Below are 21,005 nucleotides of genomic sequence, written 5' to 3'. Positions count from 1 at the left end.
TCCAATGGACTTAAAGGCAGGACAAAAACAAGAAATCAACTAAGTATTCCAGCTTGCTAAAGAGCTCTGTATGCATTTTGTAGCTCTAAAGTCCTATGCCCAGCATAAGATGATGTATGGATCTGGAGTGTAAACAAAAATGAATGGTTAAAAAAGAAACGCACCATGTTTCTAAGCAGTATATTGATTTCTGCAGGGGAAATCAAACACAAATACTCTGATACTGAATCCCAGCATAGCTATACCCGTAAATTTAAACTTTCTTGGTTTGTGCAACATGGGAAAACATGATCTTTCTCTTTATTCTGCTCAGTGATTTATTCGTTATTCTGGTGTTAACAATGACTTATTTTCTTTCCACTAGCCTTTTAGTAGAAGCTGTAGCTGACTGAAAGCACAGAAAAGCTTTTGCACAGTGCATATTATCTCACTAAGAAAAAGGCTTAAAACATGTTTTCACATCTTTCCACCACTACGAAGACAGTATTGTTCTTCACATGACCGCTATGTTTACAGTGGTCTTAAAAGAAAGCAAACAGAAATGAAATATGAAATTATCTTCATTATACTTGGCCAGACAAGGGTTGGCTGAAAATACAGCTGCAAGTAGCTAGAGCAGTTGCAGTTTTATTCAGTGGCTGGTCTTGGAGAAAGACTATGAATTTGAGATATCAAAATGCCTAAAGAAGAGTTGGAATAACTCCACAGTTTTCTCAGAATTAGGTAAGACTCCTGAATCTTACCATTTTGAGGGCTGTTTCTGAGGAAATGACTGGAGATGGAGATAAATAGCATCGATGAAGCAACAGACTTTAGGAAGACAAAAGCAAGTGGGTATGTGGGTGATACTATGAATATTCATGGTATTCATTGCATTGCATGAGGTAGCTGCTACACATCAACAGAGGTAACCATGTCAGTAACTGCAGATATTTTATTACATCTACATCTGAGGAACAACTCCACTATGAAATTACAACTGTGGCACTTTCAATAGCAAGTGCAACAATCAGCCTGCTACTGGAGAAACCATTAACTACAGGTCTTCATAGGTTTAGTGTATGATATGCCACTAAAGTAATACGATCTATGAAGCATTAACAACTCCACATGGAATCCTAAAATTATTTTCACGTAATTATCAAAAAAGCTGCAGAAAAAAACACCCTCTGACAAGGGACCAGCAAGGAGGATTCTTCATGCAGAAGAGAAGAAATAGTCTATAGCCCTGCACAGAAACAGCCTCCTCACGAAGCGCAGGCCACCTGCAAGGCCACAGAATGGCCACTCCTGCAAACAGTGGGCCAGATGATAGGTACATGGTTCTGGTGAAAATGTCCTACATTCAGGTAGCTGCAATCACCTGGCCACCACTGACAGATTTTAAGCTGCCTTTGGAAAGTTGCTGGAAGCACAGACACTGTTCCTATAAATAGTGTTAAATTCAAGGCAACTCAAAGCAGAAATTAAAGCTTCTCTAACTCTGTCTTCTCACCCACACTTTGGATGACTCATATGCTACCTACCTAAGTGGGCCTGTCTCATGACCCAAGTCCTCCAGGTAACTGCCTTAGTTACCCTTACAAGCTACCCATCCTCTGAGTAAGCCTGTGCATGGCACTGGGCTTCATTTGGTACAGCAGTCATAAGAGAATGTGAATCCATGAACTTCTCAAGCGCTATTGAACCTCTTAGAAATGACACCACACACCCCCCTTACTACAAGCTGCTTAATATTTTCTGGCAAAAGAGGTCTCATAGGCCATGGTAGAGAAAAATATGTAAAGGAGAGAGCAGACAGAGTTTCTAAAATAAGTCTGGTTTACCTCATCTTATGTATTTTGTCCATCACAGCATAAAATAAGATAGTACTCACAAGTCCTGGTAAAAATGCTTCATGGCAAATTCAGGTCATTCTTTGGGATTTGCACAAGGGGGTAAAGAAACATAAATAATGAGGTAACACATAATTTTGAGTGTTCGGACCTCATTAATTCATGTGCGCTTCTTGAAACAGTGCAATGCTTACCCTATGGAAACCTGTTTAAGTCACATACAAGGAATTGCACAGAATCCAATACTTGTTGTCAAACTGAAGAAGTGTTTTACTTTTTGTGAAGAATTAACTTGGCCTCTCAAAAACCAGATGTGGATCTGCAAAATTAATTAAGAATAAGTTCTTTCCTTTTCTTTCCCATTAAGCACAATCTGATTTACTTAATTTTCTTAAACCAGGACCATTTTCACAGGTTCTTAGAAGATAATGGATTATAATGAAATGGCTGCGGCATTCTGAACATATATGGAATTTTTTAACTGGACATCACTAGTAAGTGCTACAAATGTTTTGTATTACACTAGCATTTAATTGGTTTTGATCATTCATGTTTTCATCCCTGAGAGAATACTGAATGAATTTTTGCTATTGAAACTTTATCTCAGTTTTCATTATTCTAAAGAAAAACTGATGGTCTTATAACAGTCACAATAAATACATCCTCAAAGTAAAATCTTTTCAGTTATAGATTTAAACCTTTGCATTTCGATCATACTTTAAAAAGCATACAATTTAAAATTAACTGTATACTTCATAGAAAAGGACAAAATAACACTTAAGAGGTGTGGTCATTCATTTGATCTTTGCATGGCTAATAAAGGTTCTGACCTGAATATTCACTAATACCAACAGAAATTTGTTCCACAATGTCAATAAATGTTGAATCAGGCCCCAAATGGGTAATTCAAAATCTCATAGTTGAAAAGCTGAGTCATTTTAAAAGGAAGCATTTAGAGTCACTCGAGTAAATAAGAAAAGGCACATACTATGGCCCTTCAGACAACATCCTCTTTTTATCTAGATACCATGGCATAATTTTCCCTGAAGTGGAAAGTACATTGCTGTTGATCTGGAACTACAACAATCATTCATTCATCACATGTATCCAAACAGCACCTGTATCTGACTGCAAACCAAAAAAAGCAATATCAGCAAATGAAATACTGTCTTTGGCTTCCTACAGAGAAAGAAAAAGTTATCTAGTTAAGCACCTGTGACCCTGTGTGGGACTCAGCTCAGGAGCTGCATCTCTCCATTCTCTGACACAGATGAACTTTCTGGGTGAGCTACTTTCCTACCTTCCTGCTTGCCAGAGCTCTAATGAGTTTATCAGTCCTTGTTGTGTTATTAATGAAGCCATCAGAATAGTGGGTTTTGTACAAGACATACAAACAATAACAGACTCTGTATCCCAACAAAGTACCTAAGCGGTTGCATGTATTAAGAGCAAGTCCTCATGTGCTGGATGCAGGCAACACTGGTCTCATGTTGACAGCAAGAAGAAATGCACAGAGGAGCTTGCCTGTTTTATCATAACTCCCAGTCACAAACCAACTTATCCTTAAAGTAGAAAGTCAGGCCACAGCCCTGTGCATCCTATCTAATTCTCCCATCATGTTGCGTACTAAAGCTAAAGTCAAGGACATGTTTAATAGGTTGTAGTTAGGCATCTCTGAAGATGGCTGCAAAGATTACTTATATCTATTTTAATCCACCCCAAAGAGGAGTTCTTTATCAACCCTTTTGGAGAGAGATGTAAATGATAGAACCTTTATGCTCACTTGATTTAATGGTATATGGTTTTGGGTGTGCTCCAGGTGGCCCATCACCCAGAACATTTGAGGGAACCAGAAGAAACTGCTAGGAGTAGGAGAGCTCAATAGTGATCCCACATCGTTCAGGATTATTTAGGATTCTGGCAGGATAACCCAAGTGAGCACAGCACCATGTAGGAGCTGAATGAGGGAAGAACCTGATTCTTCCCAGTGTTAAAAGATGACTGACCTTTCAGCAAATCCACTGGTATGTTCCAGAGCAGGCCTGAAGGAAAGATAACAACAAATGAGGCCTGGTGATGACAGCTAAAACCAGAGTCCTAAAACATATATCTGCTGAGCAGAGCCAAGCAAATCATGAGCTTATGCCTCTGATCAAAGGCAACCAAGAAAGAGCTGCAGCATTCCTTGGCATGTTCAGGAGATCCCATGGCTATTTTTGACAACGACCATGTGGTGGCCAGCCAATATATTCTGCACATGGGCAGATGATCCCATCTTCTTGCCAAAAAGCTTTAAGAGATTTACTCTCTTAAAGAGATCCACAGTATTTCCAAGCTCTCTCCCAGGCCGTAGCCTCTCAGCACAGGGTGAGCTACGACAAAGTGTCCAGCAGGTGATGGGGCACTTCAGCTCACTTCTCATATGATAACGCAGAGCTTATGGTGCTCTTTTAACCAATTCAGGGGACACCTCAAAGTCACCCATATGCCCAGAGGAAGAATGGTGTCAAGGCCATGAAGGCGCCTTTGTCCGGATGAAGTCTGTTTCTGGGCACAGACATGCTGTCTTGCAGTGTGTCTCAGGCAACCAGCGCAAACATGAATCTGTCCAAATTTGAGGGGTGCTTTATACAGAGCTGAAGCCCCTTTGAGTAACATTCTTCTGTCAGCAGAAAATAAATCGTGTGGATATTATGCCGACTGAGCATCCCTTTTAGCATTTTCAAACACAATGTCACGTAGGAGGACGCCAGAGAAGTAGTGAGAAAACAAAAGAAACTGCAAGCCAGGGTCTTGCAAGTCTCCAGTGGAAATGGTTTTCATGTCAAATGACATAAGTGTCAAATGTGAGTCACTGCTGCCATTTCTCCCTGCCCAGAAGAGAAATGTATATTCTGTGGTCAAGGCAGAGCAGGACAGGATGATAGATAGTATGCAGTTTGACTCCAGTGCAAATGAGCTGTTAGGGTTTAATAAAGGTATCTCTCTATAATGCATATTACATTTCCATAGCACCCCATGAAGGTCTGGAAACAGATCCTTCCAGCCAGTGTGAGTTTACCAACATTTCAGTGACAGAAAGCAATACTCTTGGAAAGCTCTCCTGAACCGCTGCCCGCATTTGGTAGCTGTGGTGACTAATACGAAACTGTTGTTTTACAAATGGTATTGGAACAAGAAAACTGCAGTTCTGCTTCATTTTCCTCCCTGATTATATGCCAAGCAGCAGTGACGACTGACAGTTTGATGCAAAGAAAAGTTTAGGTTGGGGTGTTACTATTTAGACATAAAAAAGACGAAGCACCTGGAAAAGCATGTACACATAACATGTCTTTTCTTTTTGAGAGCATGGTCTCAAAGGGGGCTGCTTAAACTAAGGGCAAAGTGGGCCAATCCTCAGCCTTTACAATATTTTGATCAAAGCTCCAGCAGCTCACCAGTACCAAGAATCTGGCCTATTGTCTGCCTTTCAACCCCACTTCATTGTCTGTGAGATTCGTCTTCAGTTTACCCAAGTTTAGTGTACTTCAGTAACTCAGTCAACAGAGGGAAGTAGATGGCAAACATTCCCTCCCAGAAGCACGGGCTTACTTTCTGGCAGTTTAGCAACATGAGAGCCATTGCCGATGGGAATCCTCCGGCCAGCACCCCTGTGCTTTGCCATCAGGCTTCCTCTCTAGTCAAGGCATCACTGCCTCTTGAAAGTCAAAGTGACATGGTTTGTTTTCGATACCAGCAGTGTACATAGTTTGAATCATATCTCACTTCTTCAATGATTTGTCCAGAATGAAGCATCTGTTAGGAAAAAAATTGTAACACTGATCCTTCCCTGCTCATCTGGACACCTTAGAGGCATGCGTGTCGTTCAGGTCACGCTGTGTCATCCCTTGCATGTGATGCATGGGCTGGGTTATCTCTGAGATTATAGGAGGAAGCTCAGGGGCCAGGAGGGAGGATTTTTTAGGTACGCTTGTGTGTCAGCCTGTGGGACTCGGACAGTTCAGTGTGCCCACCGCATTTCACTTTTCAGACTGGGCTTCTCCGTTACTATTTTCTCATTTTTTAATAACAGTTAATTCAAACCTATTAATAGTGACTATTTCAAGAGAGCATAAACACAGTCCCTCATCCGGAATAGGCATTTGCAGGAGTGCGATGCTCTCGCTCCATAGAGATGCCAGTACAGCTCCAGAGCAGAAAGATATTTTCTGACACTATATTATTTTCTGTAAGGGATCTCTCAGTGCTCAGTGGCACTGAAATTATTACTTTGCAGTTTTGAGCACGTAGCACTTGATCCCACAGGTCCTAGGAAGAAAAGGCACTCTTGGACTGCAACAGGGATCTCATGCCCATGAAGACAGCAGGATGAAACTTCTAATTATTACCCATCATGCCAAGCCTCTGCACAGGTTTTTTTTGTTTGTTTGTTTTTTTGAAGGAAATCCTTCTTCCCTTGTGCCCTACATGTTAGAACTGAGCCCAGCCACAGTTGCTGGCTTTGGAGGGACGGGAAGGAAAGCCAAGGAGAGTCAGCCCACTGCGCCCCAACCTGCAGAAAGCCACAGAGACGTCAGGAGACAATACATACTATAAAGTCCTCTGCTGGAACAAAAGCACCCTCATTACACTCTCATTCTCTTTTAAATCAACAGAGTTGTAAAAGTTATTTCTATAGGCGCCTATTTTCTCTCTCTCATAAAATTATATGAAAGTGTTTCCTAAACAGCTCCATCGCTATTGTGCAGCCAACACCCCACCCCAAACAGCGCTCCTTCGTTCCCATGGGCCACACCACTGAATACATCAATTGCTCTGCTGCCTCACAACCTTCCTCCTCTGTCTTGTGAAAGCCAGAGCGTAAACCAAAATTGTTCCAGAGACACTAATCTCTAATGTGTTTTCTGTACACTCCCTAAGAAGAGACATAGCTGATATATTTTTGTGTGTCCTCGAGAAAAGAGTTTTCCTTCCTGCTCTAAAGAGATATAGTGTTTCTTTCCCTATGGAGGCTCCCTAAACAAGCCTCCTGTCCTAATTACAATTTTTTTCCTGACGTCATCATGAGGAGACGACTTGCCCAAGGTTATAAGGGCTTCTTGTTCATTTCTTGAATAGGTTCTTGCCATCACTCCAAGGTACAGATTGGCCATTTGAAGCAACTGAGCCATGTGGAAACACAAATGCTTTGCTGAAGCATCTAGTTGTTTATTTAGTGCTACACATTTGTGATCGTTCCTGGTATCAGGCAATAAAACTAGAGAGGCAACAGATGCAAAACAAGTAATTAGGGGAAAAAATCTACTATGGCACTGCTTATGCCCAGGGAAGACTGCAAGAGCACAGCTGTGCCTGCAGCAAGTCAGGTTTTGGGCCACCTTGTGCAAAAGGAGCAATGTTTTATTGCCAGCTTCTCATCCAGGTAATTATGTTCATTTCATGAACAGAGGCAGCTTCACTCAGAATAAATGTCCAGCCCGACTGATGGAGATCCTACCTCTCGTGTCCAAGTTACTGATGAGTCACGCAGGGTTGGTAACCACCATGACATTTCTGGCAAATGAGGAGGATTGAGGGGAGTATCCTCTCCCTTCACACACAAGCCTCTCCTCAACCCTAACCTCTTTCCACAGTCCTAACCAGTTTCCTTTCATGCCTTTAACTCCTCCCAAAGCTGCACTCTAACTGCCAATTTTCACCTCCTAGACATTTTTGTCACTGCAAGATTTTCCACTGGGATCCCAGCTTGCACTTCCCCATGTGCCTACCATGACCCAGCGCCACACTGGCAACCTGTGCCGTCTCAACAGAGCCCTCATCTGTGCATCCCCCCCCATCATCATCGACACACAGAGCTCCTCAAATGGGTATTTTTCTCCACCTTAAATCCCCTCTGCTCTAGCTGTGGTCCACATGGAGATAACCTACGTGTGTCACCAATTATCCCTCTCAGTTGAAGGGGTCTAAGTAGCAAATCCAAGACCTTCAGCCCTACTGGTGAACCATACGCATGATGAACTGAGACATCATAAGGGAAGATATGCCTTCAAATAATTTATTTAAGACCTAGTACATTATCCACAAAAGACTGTGTTAAAAATACAATGTTGAGCTGTGAAGTCAAACACACAAAAACACATCTAAGGGGAGTATTAATTTTGCCTAAGAAATCTGTTTCATTCCAACCACTGGCTGGATTTTCTTTCATCAGGGAGTAGTGAAGGGGTCTAGTTGTTGCTGAAATAGTTGAATGTGCTAGGAAACTTTGGAGTGTGAAATACAATCCAACAGTTAAGGGTACTGAAGGGTACTGTGGGATTTTTTTTGCTTCTATTTACTTAAATGCTGTGGGAGACTAGGAAAAGGTTTCCAAAGGTTCCTGGTGCTCCTCATTGCCTGAAACTCTGACGTGGGAAGTAGCTCAGCCTGATGTGAAGAAGTACTCACCCTCTGTGCCTTCCAGAAAGTCAAGAGCAGCTGTGCTTTGAATCCAGGAATTGCTGCAGAAGTCCTGAAGGAAAAAAAAAAACAACCCAGTTCGAAACACCTCAGCCAAGCAACTCAATCAACTGTTTGATTTTCAACTTTCTGAGTCCCAACTCCCTACCCAGAACACCTCCACGGGACATTGCAAATATAATTTAACTTTGGGGGAGCACATGTAATAGTGCTGAGACTGAAAAGCCCTGGGGATAGGGAGAAGGAGGCTTATTAATAAAAACCTCCTCTTTAGAGCCAGGCTTCAACATAAAATGGGTCTCAACTTTTCCCCTGTACCCTACCCACTCCCCTGGAATACATTTCATTCTGCAGCTTCTGCAGTCTTGGAACAAAGTCGGTCTAGATGCTGGGTACAAATTCTGTATACAGATTTATCTTCATCATCTCTCACTGTCCCATAGGATTAACAGCACTGTTGCAACAGTTCTGCTAGTAAAAACGAGTGAGGAGCAGACGCTGTTGCCAAAAAATTAAATCTGAGGTGGCACTAGCCGCTGGCAAAGTCTTCTCTAGCCTTTTTCACTCAGTCAGACATAGTTGTTAAAGAAACCTTGTTTGGGACGTGTCAAATACAATCTCATAAAAATCTTCTTTCTGATGGGAGTTTTGGGTTATAAAAGTTAATGCAATGCAGATAGCTGAGCTGAACAGGCTGTTTCCCAATAGACTCTGGTATAAAAAGTATTTCATTATATAAAGCTTGAATCACAGCTTTCTCAGCAACTGTTTGATACAGACTGGGTTTCTATCTCACATAAGGCAATGAAAATAGTATGGAGGGAAGGCTGCAGTTCCTAGCAGAGGAACTGGCATTAAGAAGGGATTTTGAACCTTTTTTTTTTTGCATTAGAAAGTATACAGCCAAAATGAAAGCTAAAGAATAATTTCATTATTACTCCCTTTTTGCTTAAAAAATGCATGAAGTCAGACTGTCTGGCTAGCACATTATGAGGATATTGATGCTGTTAAAAAAAAAAAAAAAAAAAAAAGCAGGGATTTTTCTACCCGGAAACCTGATGCGTCACTCCTTCAGCTTTGTCCCTGGGGGCAGACCATGGGAATTCCCAGTCTTGGGCCCCTGTGGCTCTCAGCCAGCCCTGTCATTGAAGCTGTGCTTTCAGCCTGGGATGTTGCTGTGCTGCAGGGGCGGAAAATGAGGCTTCAGTCTGTGAACTGGCAGGATGAGGTCGGACCTGAGGGGGCTGTGTAAAGAGTCCTGCAGACCTCTGTCAGCACCATGAAGAAGCAGGGAGCCTTCGTACTTCCCAGAGAGGGGATAAAAACTGGACAAACATTGCCTAAAACAACAACAGCCCCAAGATTTTTCAAGCCCCATAACAGATTTTGCTTTAACTTCTTTCAATGAGTATCTGACTCATTCAGGGCTCTCACAGCTTCATGGCTGGTTGGGCTGGGGGCGGTACGTGGGATTTCAATCCTCTCCTTTGAAAAAGACATGGATTTAACAGGTGAGGGAGTGACAACCATGTAGCTTTCGTTCTACAGTCATGCCTCTCAGCGTGCTTGTTTGAGTTGGTGCCCCAAATCTCAGGACACAGTTGTGGCCACGTGGCAGCTCAGCCCCTGGCTTCAGGTGGGGGCTGCACCTGCCCCTTGCTCAGCCCATACTGGTTTATGCAGTGGAAAAGGTCTCTGCAGCTGGAACTGAAGTAGAGGGCCAGATCTCAGAAACTTAATGGAAGGGAAGGGTTTGTCTTCAAAAGAGCTGCTCTTTCTGCTTGCATGGCCTTTGCAACACACCGCTGACTAATGCACCTTACCCTGTCCACACCGACTTAATGGATATTTGGGTTTGTCCAACAAGTATGTGCACCATTCACATCTCCACCTACTCCAATTCTTAACAGGGTAAAGTTTAATCATTATTATTCCTGGTGCTGCTTTTGGGAAGAAAGAGGGTAATTTTGTCATTGCATGCTCCAGAAAACATGAAAATCTCTCAGGAGCCCAAACTTCCTGTTACCAATGCCTTCAACTTTGCCCCACCTTTGGGAAGCACAGGCAGCTCGTGGAAGAATGTCATCCACTCTAACAATTGATTTTCTTATGTACAATAACGTCAGACCTTTTAAATAAAAGGCTGACCCGTCTCCTTCTAAAATAATTCGTCTGTTTTATGGAGTGTTGTTCTGATTATATACAATTCCCACAAGAAGGGAAGTACCTTTAAAATAAGGACTATTCAGTACTAGTACAGGATTTCCTCTTGTTGTTGATAATTTCCTCTTAATAGAAGACGCAATGAATCCCAGAGAAATTCAAAGGGGCAATCTACAGACAGTTAGGCATCTACATTATACAGGGAACATTGTTCAATCAAATTGATGTTTTCCTGATGCAGTAAAAAATAGATCTACCTGCTGTGTAGCATGTAAGAGCTCCTACAGCACAGACTTCAGTTCCCTTTGCTACATTTTTAGTCCCTATCCAATCCCACAAACTTTTACGTAACCATCACTGAACAACAACAGATGACAATTATTCTCATTTCATCTTTTCATATACAAATTCAGCCTCTGAAATGGCCTCTGTTAAAGAAGACAGGCTTGGTGATAATAAGAAGCAGCATTACCAAGTTATTATCTGCGCTATCAATAGCCATATATAATATGAATCAAGTTAGCAACTCTGCTATCTCTCTACCAGACCTGCCTCATCTCAGAAGCAGGCTCCGTCCTCCCTTTCACTAGAAGAGAGAGTTTTCCACTACTGGTCTGAACATGCACCTGCCCCACTCACCTGATGGCGAAGGAGACCTCATACCTGCATAGACGGCTAACACATGCCCAAAACCACCACAGCAAAATCCAGGGCTAAGCAGCAGCACCAGCAGCTAGGTGGTAGCTGCTGATAAAAGCTGAGTGATTTGTGGAAACGGCTGCCGGTCATTAAGAGCTCATATCAGTTATCCTGATGTTTCAAATTCTCTGTCAAGTTAGGTCACAAGCCCCCTCTCGTGCACGGACCACGCTTTAATTCCTTGGTCTCCTTACACTCACTTGACCAGATTGTACAAATGCAATCAGTAAATCACGCCGTAAAGCATTCTTATAGCCGGCGATACTCCATCTGAGCCCTGGTTCCTCCCTAGCCAGTGAGATGACCCATCAAATTCAATGAAGACATTCACACACATTTGTTTCAGCACCTTACTGGTTTTAAATTACATTCCTCAGTCTTTGTATGTTGCTCATCTGATTCTGACTTATTGAGCAAAATTTTGAATACTAAGAGTATTACCTTCCCTGCTCTGAATCCTTTACATACTTGCATGCAGCTTATTTTGTCATCTGACGTCACTTATTTCCGTGTCTTTGCAACAGGCAATGCAAACAATGCAACTCTTCATTCATCTGTTCACAGCCTCAGTTTTCTTCTGATCCTGCACATCAGCCTTCCTTCCTGCTCCCTGCCGTTCTCTTGCAGAGCTGTGCCACCAACTTTTCTACTCCCAACATCCTTTCTTCTGTGGAAGCAGTGCAAAACAGAGAAACACGCTTACCATCAGCGTTTAACATATTACTACTGTCTGTGCCTAGATTTTACAGCTTACCTTGGAGAAATACAAGCCACCTGGAAAGCTCCAAGAAGCCTTACCAATGCAGAGAGAAGAGAGTGGTCTGCAGAGCCCTCCCTGTGCCGTGGCTGCCCCGACGAGCAGCAGTGCAGAAGATGTGCAGAACTGGTTCCAGCCACCCCCTTTCCTTTCCAGGAGGCTTCACCTGAAGAAGGCGGCCTGGTAAAAGACTCTGAAGAGGTTCAAGCTAGGTAATGTGGTTAAGGGCTCTATAAGCAGGGCAGAATGCCCCTAGTGCTCAGCTGTTTTGAGCACTTGGATAAGCTCCTCCTGCATTATACAGCTGTGTTACATGAGGTATTGAAGAAAAAAGGAAAAACAGCAGGAAGAGAACCTCTGTCTATGAACTTTGCACTGCTGGGAAGGCTCGGGCAGGCTGCACACAGCACAGGTCAAAGCAAGGCAGTTTGGTCCACTCGTTCAAGTTGCATGAATAATTAGCAGAATTTGTTAGAGAAAAAATTGTGTGGGACTAGCTGGAATAAGAGAGAACAACATCTAATACCCAAGCACTTCCTTAATAAAAGCTTTCACCAAATGAACACTTCAGACTCCCAAAAGACACCTTCAAGTATCTGTATCTTGCTAGGCACTGGCATTTCAACATTTATTGCCGCAGTCAAGCTACTATATTGCAAGCATGAGTCAATGCCTGCATCTTCTGGCTCCAGAAGAAAGGGACTGTTCTAATTTTTATTTATAAGCTGGGCAAGTGGAGAGAGAGGCATTCAGTTACAGGCAAAGCACACAGTGCTCTACGAGGCCGGGTAGGCTGGTTAATACACGGGCATATTCGTGCCTTAGCATCCTGAGTCACAAGTACCACAACCCATCTCTGCAACCTTTCATGTAAGGCCTCAGAAAAGGGCTTTGTAAATCATTTTTGTTGCCTTCCAGCACAAAGCCCATGACCTCCACATTATTCACTACAGACTTCAGCTCCACATAGAGTATGTTACAATCCAAACTGGGAGTTTCTGGCAAGAAGTGCTTGTGAATATGCACACAATATAAAGCAGGAAGAAGGATTTCAGTTTATCTGTGCTCACTTGGGCTTGTTTGCTGCTTGGAAAAAAAAAAAAAAACTGGCAGGCTTCCCACCACTATGCAATAGTCTAGGAAGGCTCCTGTCACCTGGGGACTCACATGCTGATGTGTGAGTGAAGAGAGCAATAGCCAGGATTCATGGGGTTTTCGGCGTGATCCTAATAAACTCTGTCATGCTACTAGCGTTAAGACAGGAGCGCAGAACAGAAACTGGCTTAAGAACTACTGACAGCTTCTTTCCAAAAGCTAAAAAATGTCACTTTCATGAGCTATTCCTTTATGCCAAAGCACAGAATGGATTTCCAAAGGTTTGTATCTGGTTTTATGCATATTTACCAACCTCTTAAATTTATTCTGCACTCAAATCCAGCTTCCTTGATAAAGGAAGATAATATTAGCTTATATGAAATACCACATCGTCTTACATCCCACACAAAGCTTTAGCCTGAGGATTTCCAGACGGACACAGTTCATCGAAAGCAACTGAAGGTAGCTGGGGGGTCATGGGATCAAGTCACACATGCATTTCCTTTCTTCTCCGGCATCCCTCTAGGTAAGCTTGTGCTCCTGAACTGCTCTTTTGCAACAGGGTAAACAAGCACATGTTTTCGGCTCAGGAGATATCGGTTGTCTATAGAAGCAAGCTTATTTTGCCTTTCTCAGGTTCTCTTTAGAAACCTAGCATCCTATAGGAAAGAAAAATAGGAGAACATCTCAGAACTGTAGTTTTTGAGAAACAACAGCATTTGTCATTCGTATAGAAAATTTCCAACTACCACTGTCTCTTGGTGAAAGGAGAAGAAGCGCTGCCATCCCTTTTTCTCCGCTGACAAAACAGATGCGGATTAAGTGATTGCCAAGCATGATTTACTAAAAGTTAGCAGCACAAGAAGTAATACAGCCCTGGACTTCTGACCCTGGTGCTTCAGCTTCTGGGCCATGCTTTTCCCATTTGAATTACTAGCTTTTGCAAGTTCCTACAATTCGTTCATCTCTTTCTACGATAACCATCAGTAGATTTTGAGTCTCTAAAAATTAATATAGACTTACTGCAGAAGTTGAATAAAATCAGCACTTTTCATTAATACCTTTGCCGTTGGTAATGGAAAGAGAGGACAGCGGATGCAGAGCCAAACACCAGCAGCTAAACTTTTATTGCACTCTCTGCTTCTGAAGTCCATTCAAGGGTAGGACAGTGGGACAAAAATAATTGTAGGGGTCTTTCTACACAAAAGAGCCAGCTATTTAGAGGCAGGCAAAGTCATTTGAATGTCAATGAAATAACCATTAAAAGGCTGAGAAGCATTGCCATTTATTAAAAGATCTAAAGAAAAGTTGCATGCACTATAGCAATCTTCTAAGTAGGAGTTGTTAATTTGGTATAAAAACCTATTAGGGACAGGGCAGAGCATAATTAAACAGGAGACAATATACACTGTGAAAAGGAAACTGGATTTGGAATTTTACAGCCTCTTATTTCATGTTTCTACATGAAATACTATGCTCTATAATCTCTCCTCAATAACACCTATGTATTTCCAGCTCCCAGAGTGTTTTGCGTTTCATTTCTAGCAGTGGTCTCCTACAGCCTAGGGAGGAAGGTAAAACAAGGTTACGCACTTGAATGCCCTCCCACTCTTTCCAGCCTCACGGCAATCCTTCTTCCAAGAAAGCCTCTCATCACTGCCACTCCTTAATTGGCCCAAGAGCCCCTCTTTAAACAAAGCTCTCGTCTCCCACAGGGCCGAGCTCTTTCTGCTCTTCTGGCAGAGCTAAACCCAGACAAGGACGTGCCATTTACCAGCACGAGTGTACCAGAAATTCAAACGCACAGGAAAGAAGTGAGGGGCTTCCAGGAGAAGTCGTCGATGTTCTGCAGGTAGAGATTTGCAGATAGGACAGACCACATCTGGAGAAAACCTATTTACTTGTAAGCCTGTCAGGCTGTTATTTCAAGAAAAAGTGTAAGACGCTAGTAATACCGCTCAGTGACAAATAGAGATGGGTCGGAGACCTTGGGTAGATTGTGCACTCACACACTGAATGTGAGCCCGTTTGGTACAAAACTTTGTTCCAGAGCTATAGGGTAGGTAAAGATTTCATGAGTTAGACAGGAAAGGACTCTGCATTTGTAAAGATGATCGCTTTTTAATATTAATACACATCAGTAAGGATATTCAGATGCGGTGCAGCTTTAACCTCTTCTTTAGCAGCAACCCTGGTCTCTTCGCCGTCTGCCCACACACTGCCAGGCAAGTAGAAGTGAGACACAAAACGTATCCTAAAATTTCATTCCCTCGACTGTTATTCTGAGGCACCGCAGTTCTCTAAGTACTAAAGTGTAGCTGAATAGACCATAATATTTGAGAAAAAAGTAAATACAAATGCCCACAGCAAGACTAAACAGCAATTGTTCGACATCTCCCGTGCTACGCAGAGACACAGAATTCTCCACTGATACATATCAGACAAACATGTCATTTAAAATACTTTGTTCTTTCTCCTTTATTTAGCCACAGCACAAATACAAGAGCAGTCAAACCCCGTCCAGTGGAACTCACTAGATAAACCTGTTCAGATTAAGATTCTTATGAAATCAACCAAAATATACATGTACACGCACACACTCTCACGCACACAAGAACGCAGCAGAGCCCTTACAAAATGAGGAGTGGCACTGAACTGCACCTAAAAGTAAAACGCAATAGAAAAATCAACCAGTTAGGATACATCTGCTAAGCAACAAGGCTGTGCACTGAACGGGTTCCCACTGTACCATTCCATTAGCCATTTAAATACCAGCATCATTCGTTTCAGGTGCAAATTTGAAGGTCACAGAGGGCACGAGTCTGATCTCAGCTACCCAAGAATATGGGGTCATAGAACAATGACTCCACCGTGACTCAAAGCAGAATCTGGCCCTATGAAATGAAGGTGCCTATGGCCGGCTCCGGCTGGAAGACTACTGCAGGTGACAACTTTTTTTCCCTTCACTTCCCCAGCAACTAAACCCATCACCAAGAGCGCATGTAATTTGGCTTTTGCACCCTCCCCACTCTAGAGTTTGCTCTAAAGCACACACTGCTCCTTTTGGTGGAAGAAATAGCGCAGTGGTTCTGTGATGTGAGTCAACGTCCACTAGGGACTAGAGTAAGACCAGTAAATATACCAAAACACTGCAGAAGAAATAGAAATTGGGCTCTCAGATAAAGCTGGTCAAGCTGGTCCATTTGATTTGTCAACGCTTTGTTCAGAAATATAAGACTCAAATATAGTTTACAAAAAGAGTAATTCTTTATAGAACATCTCAATGTCAATATACTAACAAAAACAGCGTGGTAATGCTGAGAAGAGTGGTCTTGGAAAAATTAATAACTAAACTAGGCCATTGCTAACAATAATAGGTGATATCTCTTCATAAAAAGGCGGTCTGACGTACTCAGGAAAAATGAAACATTTGAAACAAACTGTTTACAGAAGTGATGTAAATGCTTAGCACAGATCTAACACAAGTGTTAACAACCACTATTATAATTTTATTTTTGGACAACTTCAGCAACTATTTAAAAAAAAAAATTGCTAATACAAAAATGTAGAAAACAAAAAGAAAAATCCAAAGAGACTGTTTTTAGACAAACTTAGTTAAGGTGAAGCTGTACCTTTGTCCCAGTTATTACGAACTTCAAGCATGGCATAACCCAGCTCAGCTAGGTTTGTAGGCTTCCCCACCCTTACTAAAGAGTTAGTTCTTAGAAGGCTCCAATCTCAGTCCCCCAGGGTCTGTACGGTTTGCCAAGGGCTGCTGACGGCGTTGGTGCAGACGGGCTCAGCACGTTGGGGGACAGCAGATGGAAGGAGCCAAATGAAAAGGGGAACGCAGAGAGAGATGCCATGGAGGAGAGAAGAGGAGGAGACAGTTTGGTAGTAGATGTGACCACGGGGAGCACTGGTCCAATGCTGCCGTTTGGGGGCACTCTGAGTGAGGAAGTTTCAGCGTGTGGGGCGGCAATTCTGGTCTGGTGATGCGGTTCTGTGGAAGATGCTGTAGTACTGGTATTACCGTGCCCATTTTGAGCCAGCAGCAACGGGTGAGATATGTGAGGGTGATGTCCAAAGGCACTGCCCCAAGGGATGTGTCCGATGCCAGTGTGTGCACTACTTGCTGCTTCCCGTTGAGAGGCGTAGTTATTGAGATGAGACACAAGCCGCACTCGCAGAGGATCGGAGGCGTCCAGACCCTCTATAATACTAAGGTATCGAGCAACTTCAGCCAGGCACTCTCGAAACCCTAGACTCCGGTAGTCCATAGCCAAAGCATGAGCATCAAAATAACCTAAGAGAAAAGAACAAAGAACGGAGTCTTAAGATGCTGTTTTCTAGTCATTGTCTACATGTAGCCTCCCCACTCCACCCTCCCCTATAAGCATATTTCACTTGGATGTGGTTAGTGTTCCCAACCATAGATTAGCTGCCAAGCTCCTTTTTTTTTTTTTTCTTTTTTTGTCTAACAAGCTTTTCTTTTATATCTGTGCTGTGATGCTGCAAGTCCCAAGACCAGTCACAGACTGCCATTTTTAAACTGAAATTGCACACTGTCACTGAAGGAAAGTACTTTTGTTCTTTTCATGTCTCCCCAGTGCAAGCGAAACCACAGCGCAGTGAAATTCATTAGAAACACAAGTCCTAACTTATCAGGGGGGACTTCTGCAGGCAACGTACTTTTTTCCTAAAAGTGCATTTCACGATTTTTGCTAATTCTCTTTTTGTTTCATTCAATTCACTACTCATTTCATCCTGTATTTTTTTCTGATTTCTGTTCTGAACTTTCAGAAAGTTAGAGAAACAAACATTTGACAACAAAAACTTTGTGTTTTTTCCAGTTGCCAAAAGCCGATTCACTTCAGAGTGCTGACACATTGCTAGAGAGACTTGTAATCACTCTCCCCTATAACAACCTGGAGCTAGCACTGTAAAATGTTTCGGTGCTAGCGATGCCGCAAATCTTGTCAAGCAGAAGAAAGTCCCAAATCCCTGACGGAACATAAAAGAGTTTCCATTCGCTTTCTCCAAGCACTCCCACAACACACCGCACGCCAAAAGCCAGGGCACGCGCTCCTCTCACAGCAGCCTCTCTGCAGAGCTGCTGACCCACTGTCACGCACAAAACTTTACCTTTCCCTCCTGCCGTATGCAGCATTTTCAGATGATCGACAGTCATCTGCAGAATCTCTGCTTTTTCCAGCTTGGCTGATCCCTAGGAGAGAAGGGGAAGCATGAAACTTTTTAGGCAGGAGCAGAGACGGTAAAGAGGGGCGACCCTTCCTCCCGGGGGCGGGGGGAGGCAGCGCGGGGGGTCGCCGGGCGCTACCTGCTTCTCGAAGGCGCTGGGGACCAGCCTCCTCAGCTCGGACAGGCTGTTGTTGATGCGATCGCGGCGGCGCTTCTCGATGATCTAGGGCAGAAAGCGGAGGGTCAGGGGGCGGCCGGGCCGGGGCTGAGGGGAGCCGCCGAGGGCCCGGGGGCGGCCGGGCCGGGGCTGAGGGGAGCCGCGGCCGGACGGCGGGCACTCACCCCTCGGCGCCTCTTCCTGGCCAGGATCTGCGAGGTGGTGGAGGGCGACATGGAGCCCGCGGCCGAGCTCAGGTTCCTGCGGGGAGCAGCGGGACACCGGTCACCACAGGCACCGCCACCCCGGGGAAGGGGGGGGGGGGGGCGTCGGGGCCCCGCGGGGCTGAGGGGGGGAACGGGCGGCGGGCCCCCTCACGGCGCCCACCCTTCCCGCGCTCACCCGTTCTCGTCCGCGCTCTCCTTCTCCACCTCGACGGCCTCGTCCAGCTCCTCGCTGTCCGACGAGCTGTACTCGGGGTGCGCCCGCTTCATGGCGGCGGCGGCGGCGGGGCGCGGGCGGCCGTCGGGGAGGCGGCGGCCGGCGCGCGGCAGGAGGGCGCCCAGCGCGCGCCCCGCGCCTCGCCCGGCACCCGTCTCCCCCATGGCGTTTCCACGCCTCACCCCTTACCCGCCGCGGCCGGGCGGGCGGGCAGGCGGGCAGGCAGCCGGGCGGGCAGCCGGGCGGGCAGGCAGCCGGGCGGGCAGGCAGGAGGCAGGCAGGCAGGAGGCAGCCGGGCGGGCAGCAGGCGGGCAGGCAGCAGGCAGCCGGGCAGAGCACGCCCGCCGCCGCCCGCTGCCCAGCACCGCCACGCGCGGCCCCCACCGCCCCCATTGGCCGCCGGCGCGCCCGCCTCAGCCAATTGCCGCCGGCCGGCCGCGGGGCCCCGCCCCCTTCGGCTGGGAGCGGGGCGGCGGGGGAGGCGCGGCCGCGCGCCGCCGGCCGTGGGAAAGCGGCGCGGGGGGCGGCAGGCGGCGGCGCTCCGGCGCGGGGCGGCGCGCGGCAGTGGCGGCCGCCGCGTGCGGGTCCCGGCGGCGGCGGCGGCGGCGGCAGCAGCGGCGGCGGGGGGGGGGGGGGGGGGGGGCGGGCGGGCGGGGAGGGGGGGGGGGGGGCCGGCGGGCTGGCGGGCGGGGATGGGGGGGAGGGAGCGCGTCCCGGGCTGCGGAAGCTGGCGGTGCCGCTGCCGGGCGGTGGGCAGGGCAGCTCCGGGGCGCCCCCGGGGATGCCTTCAGCCCTCCCGCCGGGGTCCCCGGTGGCCCCGGCCCTGCGGGTCGATGACACCCCGTGGAGGTTAATTGCCTCTTCCGAGGCCGGCGTGGCTTCGGAGCGCTTCCCCGAGGCAGGCGGCGGCGGCGGCGGCAGCGAGGCCCGGAGCGCGCTGCGTGAGAAGGGGAAGCCTGAGCGGGAGCAGCTTGCCCTCCTTCGAAAAAACGAGTTAAATGGGCGGCTGAGGCCCGAAAGTTGAGGAGGCTGAGACTTAGACTTAGGTTTTTTTCTTTGTTGGCAGTGCAAATGAAATCAAGGCGTCCCTCTTGGCTGTGCCTTTCTAAACTGCAAATCTGCTGGCCAAATCCTTTCCTTGTCTCCCCCCCCGTATTTTTGAGGTGGGGAGAGGCAGGAACAGTTTTTAAGCAGCTGAAAGCAAATGCACTTCGCTGTGCAGTTGCTGGCAAGGAAGAAGGGATGACAGGAAAGGTCAGCGTTGCATGCGGTATGTGCAGAGTTCTGGCTGGCGCGCTCGCAGTGAGTACATGCCACTTTGCACTAAGCAGGGCGCTGAGCCTGGATGCCGTATTCCCCCAAATTGCCGTGTTCCCCAGCACAAGTCCTCTTCATTCTGCCAGCTTTCTCAGGCTGAGGTACTGGCAAAATGGGACAGGTGAAATGAGGGCGTCGTCTTTGAGGTGGTTTCATAATAATTAAATTTTCATTTACATGAAGCCTTTCAACTAATGCTCCTTTTCTAAGTTGATTCTTTTGTGTTTCACAATTGAAGGGGCTGGAGGATAACTAAGATGTGCACAGTGTGGCAGCGAAGAACTGATGAACGCAGGTTTCCCCATTTCAAGACCCTGGAATAGCTACTTTCAGCCTCCCACTCGTTTAGGTTAAAGTTCCTGGCACAGGGTTGCTCCAGATTTCATGCAGTTGCCCATATTTTTGCAAAGCATCTCTGGTGGGAAGGGAAATGGAAGCAAGGACAAGGCTAAAGGTGGTAAAAGAGCTGCAGTTAAGAAGATAGAAACAGTCCTGCAGCCACCTCTAAGCAGCTAACAGAAGATGATAGAAATATTCTGTTCCCACATTACATTTTTCAGAAATCTGTCCTTTCTGCAGTGCTATAATTGAGCTTGTGTCAGCACTTCTATACATCCACCTTTCCAGTCTCTATATTTTTGTTGTAAGACATCTCTGCCTGTACCAGTTGCTGTTACAGGACCAAAAGCCAGGTCAGTGGAAGGCACAGTGACATTTATGCCTTTTTGGCCTGCAGACTACACATCAGACTTCTCCCATCCAGGCATGTATATGTCTTCTTCATACTATGGGGAAAAAAAGTCCTAAGAGAACTTACTTGGCATTAAGCATTCATTGCTTGTGAGTGGAGGTCTGGCCACCCAGCAGTCAGATCCTGGAG

At 45.7% G+C, this 21,005-nt stretch overlaps 1 protein-coding gene across 1 annotated transcript; it reads right to left on the bottom strand.

Moving 5' to 3' along the window:
* Positions 1–15,316: 15,316 nt before the first annotated feature.
* HEY1 (hes related family bHLH transcription factor with YRPW motif 1) lies at positions 15,317–19,114 on the bottom strand. The gene is made up of 5 exons (XM_082307301.1): positions 18,770–19,114; positions 18,553–18,628; positions 18,350–18,433; positions 18,154–18,235; positions 15,317–17,314 (listed from the first exon to the last, which is right to left on the bottom strand). The coding sequence occupies exons 1-5, from the start codon at positions 18,970–18,972 to the stop codon at positions 16,731–16,733; spliced, it is 1,029 nt and encodes a 342-aa protein (XP_082163427.1). The 5' UTR covers positions 18,973–19,114; the 3' UTR covers positions 15,317–16,730.
* Between the last annotated feature and the right edge of the window lie 1,891 nt (positions 19,115–21,005).

Source organism: Platalea leucorodia (genome assembly GCF_965183815.1).
Source record: "Platalea leucorodia genome assembly, chromosome: 1".
NCBI classification, from domain to species: domain Eukaryota; kingdom Metazoa; phylum Chordata; class Aves; order Pelecaniformes; family Threskiornithidae; genus Platalea; species Platalea leucorodia.
The sequence above is the reverse complement of the archived record's forward strand: the minus strand, read 5'-3'. Positions and strand labels throughout refer to the sequence as shown.